General features: G+C 34.4%; 1 protein-coding gene across 2 annotated transcripts in view; it reads right to left on the reverse strand.

Annotated features, from left to right (window-relative positions):
- LOC149547508 (alcohol dehydrogenase-like 6) overlaps positions 1-6,595 on the reverse strand; it is a 155,307-nt gene extending 148,712 nt beyond the window's left edge. The window contains exons 1-2 of one of the 2 annotated variants that reach the window (XM_089791672.1): positions 6,219-6,593; positions 5,979-6,115 (exon numbers count right to left, since the gene is read on the reverse strand). In XM_089791672.1, coding sequence (XP_089647798.1) covers positions 5,979-6,080 — 102 coding nt within the window. In that variant the 5' untranslated portion in view covers positions 6,081-6,115; positions 6,219-6,593. Of the gene's footprint in view, positions 1-5,978; positions 6,116-6,218 lie in introns of both variants that reach the window. The other variant, XM_089791671.1, reaches the window with a different exon arrangement.
- Between the last annotated feature and the right edge of the window lie 12,887 nt (positions 6,596-19,482).

Genomic DNA, 19,482 nt, shown 5'->3' on the forward strand with positions numbered 1-19,482 from the left:
CAATGTTTTCCTCAAAAGTGACATCTCTACTCAGCTCTACTTGGCCTTGATGAGGTAGGTATATTTTGTAGCCTTTAGAAGGTAACCTACAAAAATCCCTTATTTCCCAGAAGGTTCTAATTTTGTCCTTTTCTCTTTAAGTACATGTATATATACAGGACACCCAAATATCCTAAGATGGCTTATATCAAGTTTTATCCTCGTAAAGGCCTCTTCTAATGTTTTGTTATCAAGATGTGAGAGAAGACATCTATTTTATATGTAGACAGTTATTCTTGACGCTTCTACCCAAAACAAAGTATCAAGATTTTGGTCATACATCATTAACTTTGCAAATTCCACAATGGTTTTGTTTTTCCTCTCAGCTACCCATTTTGTTGAGCATTATAGGGTACAATAAACTCTCTCTTAATCCCAATATTAATACAAAATTCTCTAAAGATTTCGGAAGCGAATTCATTCCTACTGTCAATTTTCAGGATTTTAACTTTCTTTCCAGATGAGTTTTTAGTTAGGGCCTTGAATTCTTTGAATTTCTTAAGGATCTCTTCTGACTCTTTGCATTTCAGAATGTAGATCCAGATCTTTCTAGAGAAGTCATCCACAAAAATTACATAGTATAGAGACCCTCTTATTGATGGGGTGGACATAGGTCCACATAGATTTGAGTGGACTAATTCCAATACATTTTCAGTTTTTCTTAAACTATTTTGGAAGGATCCTTTACTGTTCTTCCCTAATGCCCACCCCTTACATGTTCCATTATGGATTGTATTTAGTTTGGGAAGTCTTGACACTAATTTTTCCATAGATGTTAGGACTAAAAAATGTATATGCCCTAATCTTATATGCCAGATTTCATTGGAGTCATAGGTTTCATGAATGAGTGCTTGTTTTGACTCAGTACGGAGTTTGTATATGTATCCATGTCTTACACCTATTGTTTTAGCCTTCTTAAAAGTAGCGTTCTTTGGCCATGTCAAGACTTTTCCATTCATGAAAGTGACTATATCCATTATCTTCTAGGGCAGATATAGATACTAGGTTTCTTTTAATTCCTAGTACAAATACTACATGTTGTAGTTGAATAGTGATGCCCAAATCTAATTTGATGTTACAGGTCCCTACTCCTTTTGCAGGATGTGCAGTCATCTATGATGGTTACCTCCTCCTCAATTTCTTCAACCATTGTACCTAGATGTTCTTGAAATCCGGTGATATGTCTAAAAGACCCATTATCAATCACCCAAGTATTGACTTTATTTGATACATGATTTGATAGTGCTGAATAGAATAGAAACTTCTTAGGATCTTTTGTATTTGTTTTTCTGACTTTAGTGTAGGATGTTTGTTTCTTAAGTCTGTCAGGGCATTTGGCAGCATAATGTCCATATTCGTCACATCTAAAACATCAGACTTATAAAGCATCTCTCCTTTCCTTGCCCATTCCATGAAAAATTTTCTTCCTTTTGAAGTTCTTCTTCTTTCCTTTCTTATGATGTTTGGCATTCAGAACATCAAGGTCTTCGTTTATGGATTTTTGCTTGATTCCTTTTGGTAACTGCCTCACTTCTTCTTGTAGACAATTGGACCTTGGGCAGCCTAACTTTGAGAGTTTTGACCTCACACTTATGCCTTGTTTGAATGATTCCCATGAGTTAAGTAGTCCACTTAGGGCTGTAAGGGATAATTCTTTTCTTTCTATCTCATATCTAATGTTTGATAGTTGATCCCTTACCTCTATAATTTTCATGAAGTAGGAAGTCACAGATTCTCCTTTATTCATACTTATGTGATTCAGCTGTGTTTCGAGTGCAAGGGTTCTACCTGTATTATTTATCTGAAAGGTGCTCTCTAGAGATTTTAACATGAGGTATGCAGTTGTCTGCTTTGCCAGTATTGGTACTATGTGGTCTCTCACAGAATCCACTATTAGTTTCATAGCTTTCTTGTTATTTTCAATCCATTGAAATTTTTCTGGCTCGTCCTCAGGGTCTGTCCTTTTATCTTTTACATATAAATCTACTTTGTGATTATCTAATATCATCATGATTCTTAATTTTCAAGCCATGAAGTTGTTGGCTCCCTCAAGGCAATCCTCAAATCTGACTGGATTTGTCATTTTAAATGATGGAAGTGTGGCAGAACTTTATCAACGTAGGTAGTCTGATTTCTAAAGTTTACCTCTGATGTTTCTAACTTGGCTCTGATACCATGTAAATGCACTGGTAAACTTAGTAGCAGACTGTAATTTATTCACTTTCCAAATACTGATCTGATTGCACTGTCTTGTAGGTATAAGCAATCACAATGCCAAAGTTGATATTCAGACTTGAGAAGTAATTCTGGAGTTTAAAGCTTTTATTGCTTCTGATATTTGAATGCAGATATAGAACTATTTATTGTTTACGATTGTTCTATCTCTTGCAAGTATATCCAAATATATAGCCATTTGAAAGGATGGTCATGTCTATTCTGTATGAGGAGGCATGATGTTTCAATCAGAATTAGTTATCAAACAGTTCCGATCCTAGTCAGGTGTTCAGCAAATAACCTAATTTAGCACCGATCACATTTGGTGTTAGTTTGAATATCTAATGGAGATCGTTTTATATATAAAGCAATGTGAACAATGCTTGATCAATTTCAAGAGATAATCGAGGGTTTCATCCTTGGCAAAATATGCACATTCAGATCGCTGATGGAAAGGAAAAGATGTTTAGTTCATATATATATATATATATATATATATATATATATATATATATATGATTTGAATTTTGTATGTATGCATATATACCAGTTCACAAAGCAAACTAGTATACATGTATGCATACCCAGTCATCAGTTTTATATCCTTCCATACTGACCGATGCCACCACATTAAACAGCGTGTAATAAAGTTGCATATACTAATCATTCTCATTGATTATTGCGTCTGCAAGATACTTAAAAAGTCTTGATTCTGTATCAGTGTCAATTGGTGATATATATGCTTTGTTAGAAAAGTCATGTGTATCGTATTCATGCTCAGTGTATGAGCAGAACTATATATGTATTCTGATTTGGAGATCACATAGCAGTGAGATGACATTATTTTTGTGGTACTGTATATACAGAGATGAGATCTGTAGAGTATTTTATTGCAGAAACTTCTGTATGTGTTCAAGTCTTATTGTTCACAATCCATAAATGATCGTGTAGTTCCCATGTGAGGAGATTCAGATTATTTATAATCTGTTATTTTATCAGTCATTCTGAGACTTTTTAATTGAGGGCTTATTGATTGACTATGTGAAGACATCAATCATAGCATAAATCGTGTAATTGATTTGAGATCAGAATAAAGGACCTATCTTTTGGTGTGGCTGGGTTTTTCCCTCAAGTAGGAGAGGGTTTTCCCAAGATAAGTTTGTGTGTTCTTTTGTTATTGAGTTTCACTATTTTGTAAAATTCTTTTCTGGTTCCTAAAATTTAATAGATTAGTATATCTTGAACGGTTTCTGTCGTAAATTGATGTATTTCCTCCTACAACTTTCATTGTTTTTTTTGAGTAATGATGGTGTGTTTTCCATAAATTAATTCCAAATCTTTTTCCTATATCAACTTCCCTTTTATGATGTTCTATGCTTATATTGATTTCCCTCAACTATGGTATTCATGATCTTTGCCAATCTTTGTGTCGTTGGAATGTGGTTTTATAAACTTTTTTATAATGATCTTATGTAAATGGAAAGAAGATGTCCGGTATTTGTAGGCTCTCCGTTGACTAGTCTCAATGCATGTGATGTTGACTTGTGGAACCAACCAATTGATGATGTCGACTACTCACGATTAATGTCTCAACAGATGTAGTGTTGCTAATACAGATGATTTGCAAGCAGACTTTTGTTTATCGCCATGGATACTAAGAAATGGTTCAATTAAGGTTTGACCCACCTATCAAGTCAAGAGGCTCGAACATGTTTATGACTCACCAAGCTATGATGGAATTATCATGATTCCTTTCATCAATAACGTTCATGAGGTAATCAATCAATATGACAATTTATTATTATTTCTTTATTATATTTATTATTTATTTGTTGCTTCTTGTAGTTAATTATTATATATTTATTTATTTATTATTAAAATCCAATTTTGGAAAGGGGTCATTACATAAAGTTATTTAATGATTGGTGCCAATTGACTTTAAAAGTGCATTAAATGATTATACTATCAAAGGGGCGCAATTATTTAATATTTTCCTAAGTCAATGTGAACACAAGAAAAGCAAATATCATTTTATGATTTAAAACCAAAGTCAAAAAAGTAGTTGCATGAGAGCCATTTAATGAATTAATTATTGATGATGAAAAAGTCAACCTTCATCAAAAGCAAGTGTCTTTAAGTTATGTGAAAAGTGAATGTGAAGCTACTTGGTGAACTTGTATGAGGAGAAATATATAAAGCCAAAGCTGAAAATCGATAGCGGACTTATGCAATTGTTAATTGCCTTTGAACTGTAAAAACTCTGAAATTTGTCAAGGGTTTCAGCTACAGCTTGAAGAATTGTGAATTCTTCTAGTCCTGAGCACTTTAAATTGGTGAAAGATCCAATGAGATTGTGTATTTTGGAGATGGCTTCATCCAGGAGTCATTGGTGAGCTTAAATTCATAGTTTTTGGTAGACATCAGAACCAGATTGAAGGATAATTACATACTACAACTGCTACAAGGGTAAGAGTGAAAGATTGCAGCCTCTAAGACATACCTTGGGCTACCCAAAAGCTTCTGTACAGGAATATCAAGGCATGTGAGGGTTTTGACAGCATAGGCGTGAGTTTGCTTGGTTGAAACATCAAGCATTATCACCACCAGTTCATACTTGATTGGATGTTTGGCTGGAAGTGATAAATCAAGAGATTGAGGGAAATTTGGCAATTACATGGCTGCATCTTATCACACAGTTTTCTTCAAATTCTGCAATCATAAGTTACAATATCAGTATCTGCATTTGTATGCATTGTAAATGTTTACATTAAAATAAAGCTCCAGCATTTAATGCTTAGGAATACTAGTCACAAAGAGTTTGAATGTCATGAATCATCTCTCTCGTCTTTAGTTTGCATGCCAACTATTTGAATTAATGCCAAGCTGCTGTAGGTGCATAGTTACATTGTGTGGGTTATCTATATGCATTCAAAAGACCAAAAGAATTGCATTTGCATTATGGTTCTTTGCCTGGACATCTTAGGAACCATTTGAAAGCATTTAAGTCATATTTAACATCATTTCAAGCAATCATTATCAGGCTGAAACAATTAAACAGAAAATAAAAAGGTTGTATGCAAAGTGTTTGATAATAGTCCTTGAGCCTCCAATCAGCATTTTGAGATCAGATTTGGCGAGGGATACCACAATATATAATAGCAAGCTTCAAAAGCCGCCCACACAAAATTGGTTTCAAAATTAATGACTTTCAACTAATTCATTGCTCAAGGATATGGACTTGGATGTAACTGATCAAGTGTTTAGGAAACAATTCCTAGACGTCGGGTTCTGCTTTAGACAAACTTAAAATATTGATAGATAAATCAAAACGAGGGGGAATACATTGAAACAAAATTAAATTATTTTTATTACATTGTTATTTTTTCTTTCTGCAAATATTCACAGCTTCACATCAGTGTGACTAGGTTGCTGGAGCCTGGAAGAGCTTAAAAGAAAACTGAAATGAAAGTATATGTGAATTTTTTATAACGTTTTAAACTTAAATATTTATAAAATTTATATAAACAAACGATTTATAAGTTCTAAAAAATCAACAAAATCAATTACAAAAAATCAACAATTCAAAAGTTGAAATTCGCAAAATCTACTGTCACATAAGCTGTCATTGACCTGATAAGGCTTGAAGATATTCTATTTTACTTTATTGTATCCATAAATAGGTCAAGGAATACAGAAAGCAGAAGGGTCGAAAGCGAACCCAAAACCTGTGCATCGAAGAAGGTGATATCGCTTCTGCAAAGTGATGTGGATACCACTTTGATGCGAACCTCGAGAGGTTGTGAAGATGTTACTTGGACTTCTTCCATCTTCAAAGCCTCCCCAGGCCCCCATGCTACTGCAGCTGCAGTCATCACGCATGAATCCAAAGTATTGTTATATGCAAATGCTACAAAACAACAACGATCCGGGTTCATGTATCACATTAATAGGACGAATATGCGCACCTTTGCAAGTGATATATTGAGGTAGCTTTTTGGAGGCCGTGTTTCTCTGCGTTTTACTATTTTGCCAGGATGCATCCGTTTGTTACAGCTTTTAAAACCAGTGAAGAGGGCTTTGTCTTGAGTCGTTGGTCAGGGTAGGTGTGGGAGGGCTGGGTTTTCATGTTCGTAGGATTGGCGATATGCTTTTTGAAGGAACATATAGGTATTACCCTGGGGCACATGTCATCGCTCTTTCCTCGAGTCGACTTCATCTTTCGGTTTATTTAGTCCTGGGGCACATGTCATCGCGCTTTCCTCGAGTCGACTTCATCTTTCGGTCTATTTAGTCTTGCTTCCTCACTCACCGGCTTGTTCACTTCGCATCCTAACATCGCCCTTCATCCTAGTCCCTCCGGGCAACCTTCTTAGAAGAACGTTGGGGAGTGAATCATCACCTTGTATAGAAAGAACATAATTGGTTGGAGGAAAAAATTGTTCGGGTCTGTTTGGTCCGTAGAATTGTTCCTATTTTTGAGATTTTACATGGAAGATGAGGAGAGTTATCTTTTTCATAATCTGGATTTGAAAATTTTTGCATTGTTTTAAAATTGGCAAAATGGAATTAGAAACCAGACTTCTAATTTTGTTTCAAAATCAGGTTTTCAGACTTCCTACTAGCAACAAAGAATTGAAAATCAAAACATGGTTATGCTTTTTGAGGAGTGTAAAAATAATAGATTGGATTACTTTTTGGAGTCTGTCTGCAATTCCAAGCTTACGCATAAAATGTGTCTTTCCACTCATCTTCCAAGTGAAACAAACAGTTCAAGTAAAATCTCAAAAATAGGAATGAAAATTTACAAAACCTTGATTTGGCTAAATCGATAATTGTAGCAATCTCGATTTCTACAATTCCACGAACCAAACGGACCCATTGTTTCATTCAAAAGATGAGTGGAAAGATACATTTTTATGCATAAGCTTGGTGTTGAAACAAAATTAGAAGTCTAGTATTCTAATTCCATTTTGCCAATTTTGAAACAAACGCAAAAAAAAATTAAATCTAGATTATGAAAAAGAAATTATCCTCATCTTCCAAGAACCAAACGAATTTTCGGAAATTGTTTTTAGACAAAAATTGCTAGATTGATTGTGTTAAAGGTTATTTAATGTGTGGCCTTCTTCTTGTTTTTCTTTTTATCATTTGATTAATTGTAATTTTTATTTTTCGGTGTAACTCAACAATATTTTCTTTATACATAAAATTGTCAAATACAAAAATTATTGATATCTTTAATGGTCTATCATGTTTTTAAATGTTACAAATTTTTTAAATAGGCATTTTTCACAATCTTATTAAAAGCAAAGGAGAATAAGGTATTAGAAAATTCCATTTGTTAATTTTAATGATACTATCTTCAAGAGAACTTATTGTAATTGATCATTTCATAATATTTAGAAAGCAATATGGTTGTTTTTGTTAAGGTTGACAACTTTCTAGCAACTTAGTCTTACCGTCACTTGTTGGCATAACTAATGCAAATGTCTTTAAGCACACATTTGATCGTGATTGAATCATATATTGTGTTTTTTTTTATGTCAACTTGATACTCAATCATGAACTATTTACTAGAAAGTCAGTTTACTTATAATACATGTGGAAAATTAAGTATACGGTTGATTTGTGTGATGACTTAGAGTATGTGATGGATATGGGAGACATATATGTTTCTAGTTTATGTAAATGTAATCTCATGTACTATACATCAGTATTGAGTGAGTTACGACTAACTGAAGTGAGACAATTTAGCCAAATTGATTAATTTATGAAAAATAGTGAATGATTTGATTGGTATATCAATTTTTTGTTATTTTAGAGGATGAATGTGACAACCTATTTTCTCATCACTGAATAAATCGATATACCATCGCCGCATAGATTATCGAATTCCAATCTTGAAATTAGTTATATAAAATAATGAATAAATTAACAAGGTAGTTATAAGAACCAGGCATCATTCTTGGGGATGATCACTTAAAGTTGGGATTAGGATGAAACAACAAAAAGAGGAAAGAGAAACGAACTTGCAGTTGGGAGTTCACAGGTGCTCATTCTTGTATTTTTTTGCATTAATTCTTGTGTTAAGAATTCTAGAACAAATCTTTATAAGTCTGACTACATTTTAGCTTAAAGAGCCCCATTTCATTTCCTAATAAGAAATTGCCTTTGTTAGATGTATTTATCTTGTCACAAATTTGGCAATATCGTTGTCATAGTTGTGCGAACTATGCTTTATACTTATTTCAAACTTAATCACCATAGACCGATCAATATTTGGAAGCTTTCTTTCATTTTTTTCTTCTTGCCATAACCATCTCGTATTTGCAATGATTCGTCTCCATTTAAGGCATTCTTCTGTGTGGTTAGTGCATTGTTGTAGTGCACATAATATCTATAATTGATTTCATTTCCTTTGTACTCTGAAATTCATGACTGTGTGAAACTTATTGGGTATCCCTATGTGAATAACAAAAAAATGATAGTTATCCTTGACCAATTTATGTTCGACAAGCTTATTCTTGTTGATCTCATTTTGGTTTTAACATATGAGTGACAATATATTAACTTAAGTCATTACTTAATAGAATTCAATGCATACTAAGTAAATAGTGCATGATGAATATAAGTTGCAAAATAGACCATGCCAAGTAATATACACAGATAGTGTAGAGCACAAGTATGTGTCAAGCAGATGGTTAGTGTCGAGTCACTCTAGTGATGAGCAAGTTATTAGATGTCGAGTGATTTAGATGTCAAGTAAACAAAACATGTCGAGTCATTTAGAGGTTGAGTTACAACATTGAAGATCTAGTACATGTCAAGCATCAGAGGCTTCAAGTGTCGAGTGAACAATTTTGGACATAGTTATTTGTAATGGCACAAACTCCTATATAGACCATTTTTGGGGTGACATAAGGATTATATTATGACTCAAGAAGATAAGAACGAATATGTATTGAGAATCACTATGCAGTACATGAAACCAATCAAATAAAGGGATGAATTCAGCAACAAAATGGGTGAATCACAATCGTTGATTCCTACCTAACCTTAAGTCACCAAAGTCTTCTTATGGAGGACAAACATTAAATTTTGTGAGGATGTTAGAAAAGGTTTGCACGTGCTAAGGCATAGCATTCATGGTGTCTAAGGAAATGTGAAAGGATTGAATTGCAAAATTAGTTAGAGGAAAATAGAACAGAGTACTTAGAGGATAGAGAAGACATGTCTACTTAGAAGGATCAAAGATACTTGGATAGAGAGGATCTGATATCTAGCAGATCAGTGCTAATCAAAGGATTAATGTTGAAACATTCTAATAGGTGAATCAGTCAAAATCTCCTAACGGAGTAGTCTTAACAGGTTGTTGTAAATCCTCTAGTAGGGTGCTTACTTTGTTACAAGTTAAAGTCCTTTAACCAAGCACACTTTTAGCAAGGTGTTGAAATCCTTTAATAGGGTGAGACCTAGCAGTCTTTGTAAGCCTTTAACAGGGCAAACCTTTCACAGGGTAGATCATAGTTTATGATCAAATTTATGTAACCATAATTGGGTACACTTTACAACTGTAGTAGTGAAGATTTGTGGGTGTCATCCCCACCCCAATTTTACCTTCTCATTGGAGGGTTTCTGGATAACCAAATATCTTGTGTCATATGTGTTATTTATTTCATGCTTTAGATACTATGATGTAGTTGGCTATTTCAATTTACATGCATATAGTGAGATGAATGTGTGGGGAATGTTTTATTGGTTAAAGTTTTGAAGTGTTGATTTACCCCCCCACCTCTTAGTTTTAGTTTCTCGTTGTTATTTCCAACAATTGATATCAAAGCTTTGTTCTCTAGAAAGGAAAGCTTTGTTGCTTTGAGGAAAGATCTCGAAGATGGAAGTCTACAAATTGGGAAAAGTTATTGGTAACCAGAAGATTGAAATACAACTTATTCTACATCAACTAAATGAAGCAAGAGATGCATTAAAGAACTCATTGAAAAGAAGGAAAGCGATAGCTATTGGACAAGATGAAACACAATACAAAGAGGTTGACACTACTAGACTGTTTACGGAAGGAAACTATGGAGAGTTTGATGCAGCAATTATAGATTTGATGGAAAAGAATGATACCCTAACTAAAGAGTTCATAAATATTAAAAGGGAACAAGAAGCACAAGCTATACAATTGTGTGAGATAACTGAATTAAGAAAGAAATTTGAAGAAGATAGGGTCATGATTGAAGAAGACAAAAGAGCATTGGCTAACAGATTGGAAGAGGAGACATTAGATTTACAGAAGCTTGCCAGAATGCAGTTAGACACAATGAATCAATTGATGATTGCAAATCAAGAGCTAAATAGGAAAGACATTGAGATCACAACCTTGAAGTCATAGAATGACTTACTGTAGAATGAATTAAGAGCTGAAAGAGATAAGCTTAACAAGCCTAGTGAAGCCATAAGATATTTTGAAAAATTGATGGAGTCACCAAGATCTAATAATGATACTACTGGATTGGGATATAACTCTATTGAAGAGGGAGAATCCTCCAGAAGTGGTAAAAAAAGGAGTAACAAAGGTAAGAATTCCAAACCTACTTGACAACTGGGGAAAACTAGGTCATACAACTAATGTTTGCAGGAGTAAGACTATCAATCAAAGCCCTAAGTAGAAATTCAAAGGAGTCTACTACAACTACAATAAACAAGGATGTCAAACACATGAATGCAGGACAAAGACCATGGACACTAAAATATTTGAAGGATAGTGGTATAATGAAATATGGACATTGAGCATATGAGTGCAGATCCAAGCTCAAATGGTCATCAAACAAGCAAGCAAAGGTAAATCATAATGGCAACTCTTATAATTGGGATTACAATAGTAGGTATAGTTGTCACTATTGTCAAGAGTATGGACATGTATCTGAGATTTGCATAAGAACACATTTCAGAAGTGACTACAATAGATGGTTGAGTCAAACTACATGCTTTAGTTGTTTGAAGATTGGTCATATAAGCAGAAATTGTCCAACAAGGTCAAAGGCACCAAGCAGTGAATTTAACAAAGGTAAACAAGAGATTAATGTTGAAGAATTCAATGTGCAGATGAACAAGACATGGAAGAAAAGAGAAGATTGCAGTACATCAAATGCAAATGAGATCACTTCATCTAATGGATCATGTGATCACATCACCCCCAACTAGGCAATCAAAATGTGTGTGTGGGACTGATATTTCAATGATATACTTTACATCAGTTCCAAGGATTTAAGTTCTAAATATTATATTAGCATGAATTAAGATGCAATACATTGGCTAGAAGTTGGAAGAAATCTATAAGTTTTGTTAGTTTTCATGTTTTTATTGAGCATGAAAAGTTTCATAGTTGTTGCCAAGTGAGAATGAAATTTCAGATGATGCCGAGCTATTAGGTGTGATAGTGTTGGTCATGCTTTTATTGAGCATAGTGGAAATCATGTGTAAGTTGAGTGAGTTAAAACTACTATAGTAGTTGAGCTTACAGTTGTGTAAGCACTGAGCATTTATTGTTGAAGTTTTAAGGGCTATATGGTCAATTTTTGACTCATTTGCATTCATTCAAGATCAAAGAGAGCACAAAGAGCATAATGTGAATTGAGGAAAGAGATTTGAGTGTTTGTAAACTGGATTCTGCTGCTACTCACCATCAATCATAAGATTGACAAGGTATTTAGCGTCTGTCGAGTTTCATTGTTTAAGTTTTTGTAAACCCTAGGTATCAAATATGGCAACTAGCTCTTCTGTAAATGTTAGCAAAGAGGGAAAGGAAGTTTTGAATGTGCAATTAATTAGTAGTAAGGTTAGACAACCACCTTTCTAGGCAAATACAAAGGAGACCCATCTGGTGCACTATCAATGATACCACCAAAAGTATTAATGGTTTAGGATGTCAGATGTGATTATACATGCAAATTTGGAAGCATAGGTGAGATGGAGGGAAATAAACAATCAACTTTGTGGTAATGGAGTTTTAAGGGAAGAAAATAAAATCATAGAAAGAAAAGGGTTGACTCGTGCCCTAGATTTCCCTAATTTATTCAAGATTGGATGGATTAAAATTGTGCTCAATAGAATAAATAACTTCATATGGCTAGAAGATGGACCCATTAAGATCACCAAAAGGATTGTCAGTCAAGTAATAGGGTATCCTACCCTAGACAAACCCAAGACCATGCAAAGTGATGCCAAGGAGATAATAGAAAAGAACACAGGTGCAGTTTGGAACAATAAGGAAATGTCTATAGATTCTATCTCAGACCCCCTAATGGCTTTTGTTGTGAGAGTGATTGCTCACAAGTTCTTTCAATCAAGTAGATTGAATAGTGTATCTTGCAATGCTATAGATTTGGGATACAAAATAGTAAAGAAGGACCATACCTATGACCTTGTTGAGTTGCAACTTCAACAACTATTTGAAAACTTATAGGCCATTAGGAAAACTAAGAGTGCATCTTGCAAATTTGGCTCTCTACTAGTTTGTATGTTCTTTTGTGTGTAGAACACATTTCCTTTGTTTTGTCAAGTTGGTTGGAAAACCAACAGGTCTATTGCAGTACAAATTGGAGAATACATAGAGCAACTTGGGGATAATTTTTAGTCTATGACGACAAGTTACTTTGAGGACTTTAAGAAGTCTATGAAACAGAGACTGAGAATTCCAGTATGACTAGTTGAAGAACATTATAATGATGGTTGCTTCTTAGTTGATGTTGATTACACTTATGTACAAGCAATTGTTCATAGGGTAAGATGGCTTAGACCATTACCTTATGAGATTAATGTGGATGAAGCTTCAACAACCATTACAACTTTACTAGCAGAGGAGATAGACAAGATGTTGAGATAATGGGTGTTGCACACATTGCATAATATTGTTATATTGTATTATTTTATTTATTATGTAATGTTTTATCTAGGAGCACCTAGATAGATGTGCAACATGGAAAGAGTCCCATGCGATATACTTGATGAGTTGTATTGTAATATTATGATAATATTTCATGTAATTATTTATTATTGGGGAAAATAATTAAATGTCCAATATTAAATTTGGGGTCAATGGGCTAGGTAGCACATGGTTTATGTAATACCATTTGGTGGTTTTGTGGGACTTGCTACTATATAAGAAGCCACAAGGGTAGTTGTTGTATGTAAATTGACAAGAAGACAAAAAGAAAAAAGAGAAGAGGCAAGCGGGACAAGGCTTGACAGGTTAGCCAAGGGAACATTTGTGAAGGTTGGAAGCATGGCATGGGATGTGTGGATTCATGCTTGTTCACATGGATTGTTTGGTTGTGGCTATGGCTTTGAAGGCTTCCATGGTTGTATTGCAATGGTGTTTTTGTTGAATAATACATGATGATGGATGCTTTTGGAGGCTAGATTTTTCCCTCAATGAGGGTTTCCCAGGGTATATCTTCTGTCACATTTTGTGGGTATGTTGTCTATTCTCTTGCATGTGGATTTCAATTGCATATGTATTTCAGATCTATTATGGGTTATGTGGAAATGATTTATATTCTTTATTGCAAGTTTCCTTACACAAGAGTGCAACCTCATTTGGCAATTATGAGGAAGCTAAGTCAAGAATCACAATAGAGTTGAAGATTGTTACTATAATTAGGAAGAAAAATAATCTTGTGAAGAAGCTTAAGGAAAGATTTAGCGAAGAGGGAGAGGAGGAAGAGGTAGAAGAAGATGAAGAAGAGCAAGAATAAGTTCAAGCCCCACTTGCACTCACACAAGGTCAAGAAGAAGACCAACAAGAGGAAGAACATGATGAAGGTGTTGAAGGAAAAGAAGTTGAGGAAGCACCCAAGCATGCTAAAAAGAAAAGAAAGGCTAGAGAGCATGAAGTGGAGAAACCTGAGAAGAAGATTGTGAAACTATCACAACATAAGCTAGCAATACTTGTTACTAGGCCCAGCACAAGGGTAGCCACTAAGCAAGTCAAGGTTGTTGAGAAACCTAAAAGGAAGAGAACTATAGCTTCAACAGAGCTAAGTGAACCAATCAAGAAGACATATGAAAGGAGGAAATATGTAGCTCCAACAAAGTTAGATGAGGAGAGGATTGAATTAAATGACAATAGTCAATTCCAAGTGGTAAGCCACAATACCTCATCAGACATAGACAATTTGTGTGATAACATTAAGAATAATGCAAAATTATTAGGGTTCACACATGTTGAGTTTGACAAACTTGGTAAGATTGATCAAAATAAGGTGGAAGAGTTTGTATATGAAATGATGGTTGTATTTAAGACTACACCATTAGAAATTTCCAACTCATTACCCAAAATTCTATATGACAAAGTTGAGTAGAAGTGGCAGTATAGTTTGACAATTGAAAGACAAATAAGAGAAACTACTCTAGCAAGAGTAATGCTAGACTTGGACAAGTCAATGATGACTAAGGCCATGAACAAATACAAGGGGAGATTTGCTCCAAAATACATAGCCTTTAATATCTTACAGAACAACACTGAAGAGGTTGTCAAGCAAAGAACCCAAATATGGAAAGTTATTTAGAGGTTGATAGTTGAGAAGGCAAGTGAACAAACACCTAAGGAAGTGGGTGATGAAAATAATGATCAAGAGGCAATAGAGGCTGCAAAAGATGAGCCAGTCAAGGATAGACATGAGGAAGGCATAGAAAAGAAAGCAGATGAAGAGGCAACAACTGAAGAAAAGTAGTAGGATGAACAAAGTGTACTTGAGGTACATATGTCGAGTGTCAGTCCCCTTCATGTGGACCAAACAAATGAAAAAAAATGATGAAAATCAATGACGTTTCTAATAACATAGTTTAGAACATCAATCCTTTAACTAAGAATGATTAACAAAAAATATTGAAGAGTTCCACCATAGATGCACAATTATGCACTAATCCTATTTTGGTGAGAACAAAAGAGATTAAGAAGGTTGGAATGGAAACAACAGGGGAGAAGAAAAAATACACACTAAGTATAACCCCAGAGGTAAATGTCACAAAAAGTACATAACAACAAGGTGTTGTTACAACACAAGTTGCATTACCTCTAGTGTTATTCACTTCTCATAAACATGCCTTGCTCACAATAGAGGTAGATGGAACTGAAACAAGACTAGATCAGGAAACAAGTCTTGCACCTATAGCACAATCCAAGTTGACGAAGTAAACACAAAAAGGAGAAGGATATGATAGAAGAATCAGTTTTGACTTTGAAACTAGAGGAACATATAGCAATGTAGACATTGGTTACTCTACCAATCTCTGCATCTCCTATTCTTGGTCAAACTCTTCATAGGATAGTGTAGAACAACACCATTACAATCATCAAGGCCTAGTCCTAAGACATCTAAGGTTAGAGAAGGCACGTCTTATGAAGATGTCAACTTAGATGAGGTGATTGAACTTCAAAAGTTTGATCTTTCAACAATCACCATAGAAGAGATAAGCATATTATAAGAAGCTCTAGCAAGGAAGAAACACCAACAGTTTCTTAGAAGAGAGCATAAGTAGAGACAAGTTCTTCATGACATAAAAGAAATATTTCTTGATGCATTCAGTCTCCCAACGACTAATGAAGAGAAACCAATAATTGAGCAACTAGTGAACATAGTTGACAAGATCAATGATACAAACCTGTATTCCAATACTAAACTGTTGGAATGGTCTAAAAAAAAGTTCCAAACAAAGGTAAATGGAAAGATAGCTAGTGTCATTGCACTATGTCAAGTTTAATTAGCAACCAAGATTGAAGATGTGAAAAAGGTGTTGGAGAATAGTTTCTCTCTTTACACAAAGTTGTATGATGTGAATCTTTTCACACAAGACATACAAAGGTGTGTTGACCAACTAGAGGGAGATTTAAAAACCACAAGTACTACTTTACCACTATCTCTTGGTTAAAGTTAGTCACATTTTCAAAGATTCTTATCTACTTAAGGTAGGCTTGCATAGTTGAAAGCACAAGATGCTAACATTCAAGCTATCTCAATCAACATCCAATCCATGTTGACCCCACACATGGAAGTGTTACACAAGAAACTGGCCTTTTCTGAATCATTGATTAAGAAAGATTCTCATCTTTCCACTAATGATGGCCTAGTTAACCTTGCTTCAAGCTAGATGTTCAATTTCAATCTCTAGAGGTAACGTGCAACAATTGGGATGCATCACTCCAAATTATCATGCAGGTCCATAAAACATTTTTGGACAAACACCTTAAAGTGTACCACTCATGAAATCAATGTCAAAAAAGGAGGATCATAAATAGAGGGGGAAACAGAGTGAAACAAAGAGATAATGATGATAGGGAGAGTTACTAGCAAATAGGAATAACAGGGGACAACAAAAATTTAGTAAATTTACTTAAGAGGAGTAACAGATTCAGATACAACAAAGGAAAATCAACTCAAGGGGAGTTATAAAGTTTTGAGTTATGGCTGACAAGTCATAAGTTTTGCAAAATTTTGAATGTTGAAATTTTGTATTGGAGACGAGCAATGTATCTTGCTTATTTGAATTATGCTCATATTTAAGATTACATATGCATGACAAAGTGTTTTTGCCACTCATGTCAAAGGGAGAGCTTGTTGATCTCATTTTGGTGTTGACATACGAGTGACAATACACTTAAGTCATTCCTTAACAAAATTTAGTGCATGCCAAGTAAATAGTGCATGACGAGCATAAGTTGCAAAATAGACCATGTCGAGTAATATACATAGATAGTTTCGAGCACCAGTATATGTCAAGCAGATAGTTAGTGCCGAGTCACTCAAGTGACAAGCAAGTTAATAGATGACGAGTGATTCAAATGTCGACTAAACAGAGGATGTCAATTCATCTAGAGGCCAAGTTACAACATTGAAGATCTAGTAGATGTTGAGCATTAGACGCTTCAAGTGCCAAGTGAATAGTTTTGGATGTAGTCATTTGTAATGGCACAAACTCCTATGTAAGTTTTTTTTAGGCCAACTTAAGGATTTTTTTACAACTCTAGAAGATAAGAACAAATCTACATTGATAATCCTTATGCAGTGCATGCAACCAATCAAATAAAGGGATGAATTAAGTGACAAAATGGGTGAATCACAATTGTTGATTCCTACCTAATGTTAGGTCACCAAAGTCTTATTATGGAGGACAAAACCTAAATTTTGTGAGAATGTTAGAAAAGGTTTGTATGCACAAAGGCATAACATTCATAGTGTCTAAGGAAATGTGAAAGGATTGAATTACAGAATCAGTTAGAGGAGAACATAACAGAGTAGTTAGAGGACATAGAAGACATATCTGGTCAGAAGGATCAAAGATACTTGGATAGAGAGGATCTGATATCTAGCAGAGTAGTACTAATCAAAGGATCAAAGTTGAAACATTCTAACAAGTGAATCAGTCAAAATCTCCTAATAGAGTAGTCTTAACAAGTTGTTGTAAATCCTTTAACAGGGTGCTTACATTATTGTAAGTTAATGTCCTTTAGCTAGGCACACTTTTAGTAGGGTGTTGAAATCCCTTAATAGGGTGAGACCTAATAGTATTTGTGAGTCTTTAACATGGCATATCTTTGACAGGGTAGATCATAGTTTATGATCAAAATTTTGTAACCATAATTGGGTACACTTTACAATTGCAGTAGTGAAGATTTGTGGGTGTCATCCCTACCCCAAATTTACCTTCTCATTGGAGGGTTTCTGGGTAACCAAATATCTTGTGTCATATGTGTTATTTATTTCATTCTTTAGATGCTATGATGTAGTTAGCTATTTCATTTTACATGCATATAGTGAGATGGATGTGTGGTGAATGTTTTATTGGTTAAATTTTTGAAGTGTTGATTCACCCCCCTCAGTATTCAATTTCCCATTATTATTTCCAACAATTCCTTTTAAACTAGAAATGGTAGTTTGGGTATCTTAGTGTGTTTGACTAGCGCCATCTATGAGCTCTCTCTTACCTAGGTCCACACTTTTAATGAGGGTTGATAATTTGATTTCTCAATTCCTCCTTCCTCTATCATAGTCATACCCTCATATTTGTCCTTGTATAATTCAACCAACATGTAATGCAGTTGAGATTCTTGCCAATGAATAGAGAAAGTTTGAAGAAAAACTCATATGAAAGGTTGTATGTTGTTTAGATTTCTTCGAAGGTGATTAACAACTCAAAGTTTAAATGTTTCCCCTTTTTCATCTCCTATACGAGTTTTAAGTTTCAATTGGGTTTCTAAATAGTTTCATTTTTTTTATGAATAGGGCATCTTATTGTGTAATCTACGATAATTACTATGTCATGATAGCGGTAGGGATAGGATTCAAGTAGTTTATAACAATAACAAATAGAAGAAGACATTCTAGATTCGATCTTGTCGGTTAGGAGAATTAACAGACAATCATACATGAATTCTCTATCTAGCCATGTGGCCCAAAGGCCATCTTCTATGTGATTCAAGGCCTCTGCTAGTTTTGAAATTGGAAGCAATTTCAATGTATTGGTTTACAGAGAGACATGGATATTAAGGTTTTCATTATACATCAAGCAAGATTTTTAGTAATGATTTTTTCTTTATCTAGTAAAGGCGTCATGGGAATGCTCATTATCCCGAGTAACCATTACACTGTGTAGGGTTTTATGCTATTTTAGCCATCCATTTATGGTTAGTAGTTGATATTCCTAGAAGTTATGAGATCTAAAAGCTAAGTGCAACTGAATGTACATTCTTTCTAAGGCATATTGGAAAACAAACACATCTGCATAAGTGTGTGAGAAATCATCAATCCCTATTCTTCTCTTTGGTGTATTCTTCTAAAGTGACACATGAGAATTTCCCTTAAACTAAAACTCTAATTCACATCCAAATGAATGACTTGTGATACTTGGTAACTTTGTAGTCTTAATGGGAATAATTGGTAGATCACATCCTTCATAAAGAAATTTATTTCCCTTTCAAACATTACAGAACATGTCTTCACTGAATGTAATTATTAGAGATGGAAAGGTCAATAATTATGTATCTATAGCATGTTATTTAGATTCACATCTATAGGTTGTTAGATTAAATTACTTTGAAATTATTGATTCACCCAAAACTTGTAACTCTATTTTTTGGTAGAGTTAAAAATTAGGATGAGAAATGCTTTTCTTGGCAATGTACAACAAAGATTTAAAATCTTTAATGCTATAGTCTCGGTGATATTT

The sequence above is a fragment of the Cupressus sempervirens genome, chromosome 7 (genome assembly GCF_028749045.1).
Source record: "Cupressus sempervirens isolate cs-2001-9-10 chromosome 7, ASM2874904v1, whole genome shotgun sequence".
Taxonomy (NCBI): Eukaryota; Viridiplantae; Streptophyta; class Pinopsida; order Cupressales; family Cupressaceae; genus Cupressus; species Cupressus sempervirens.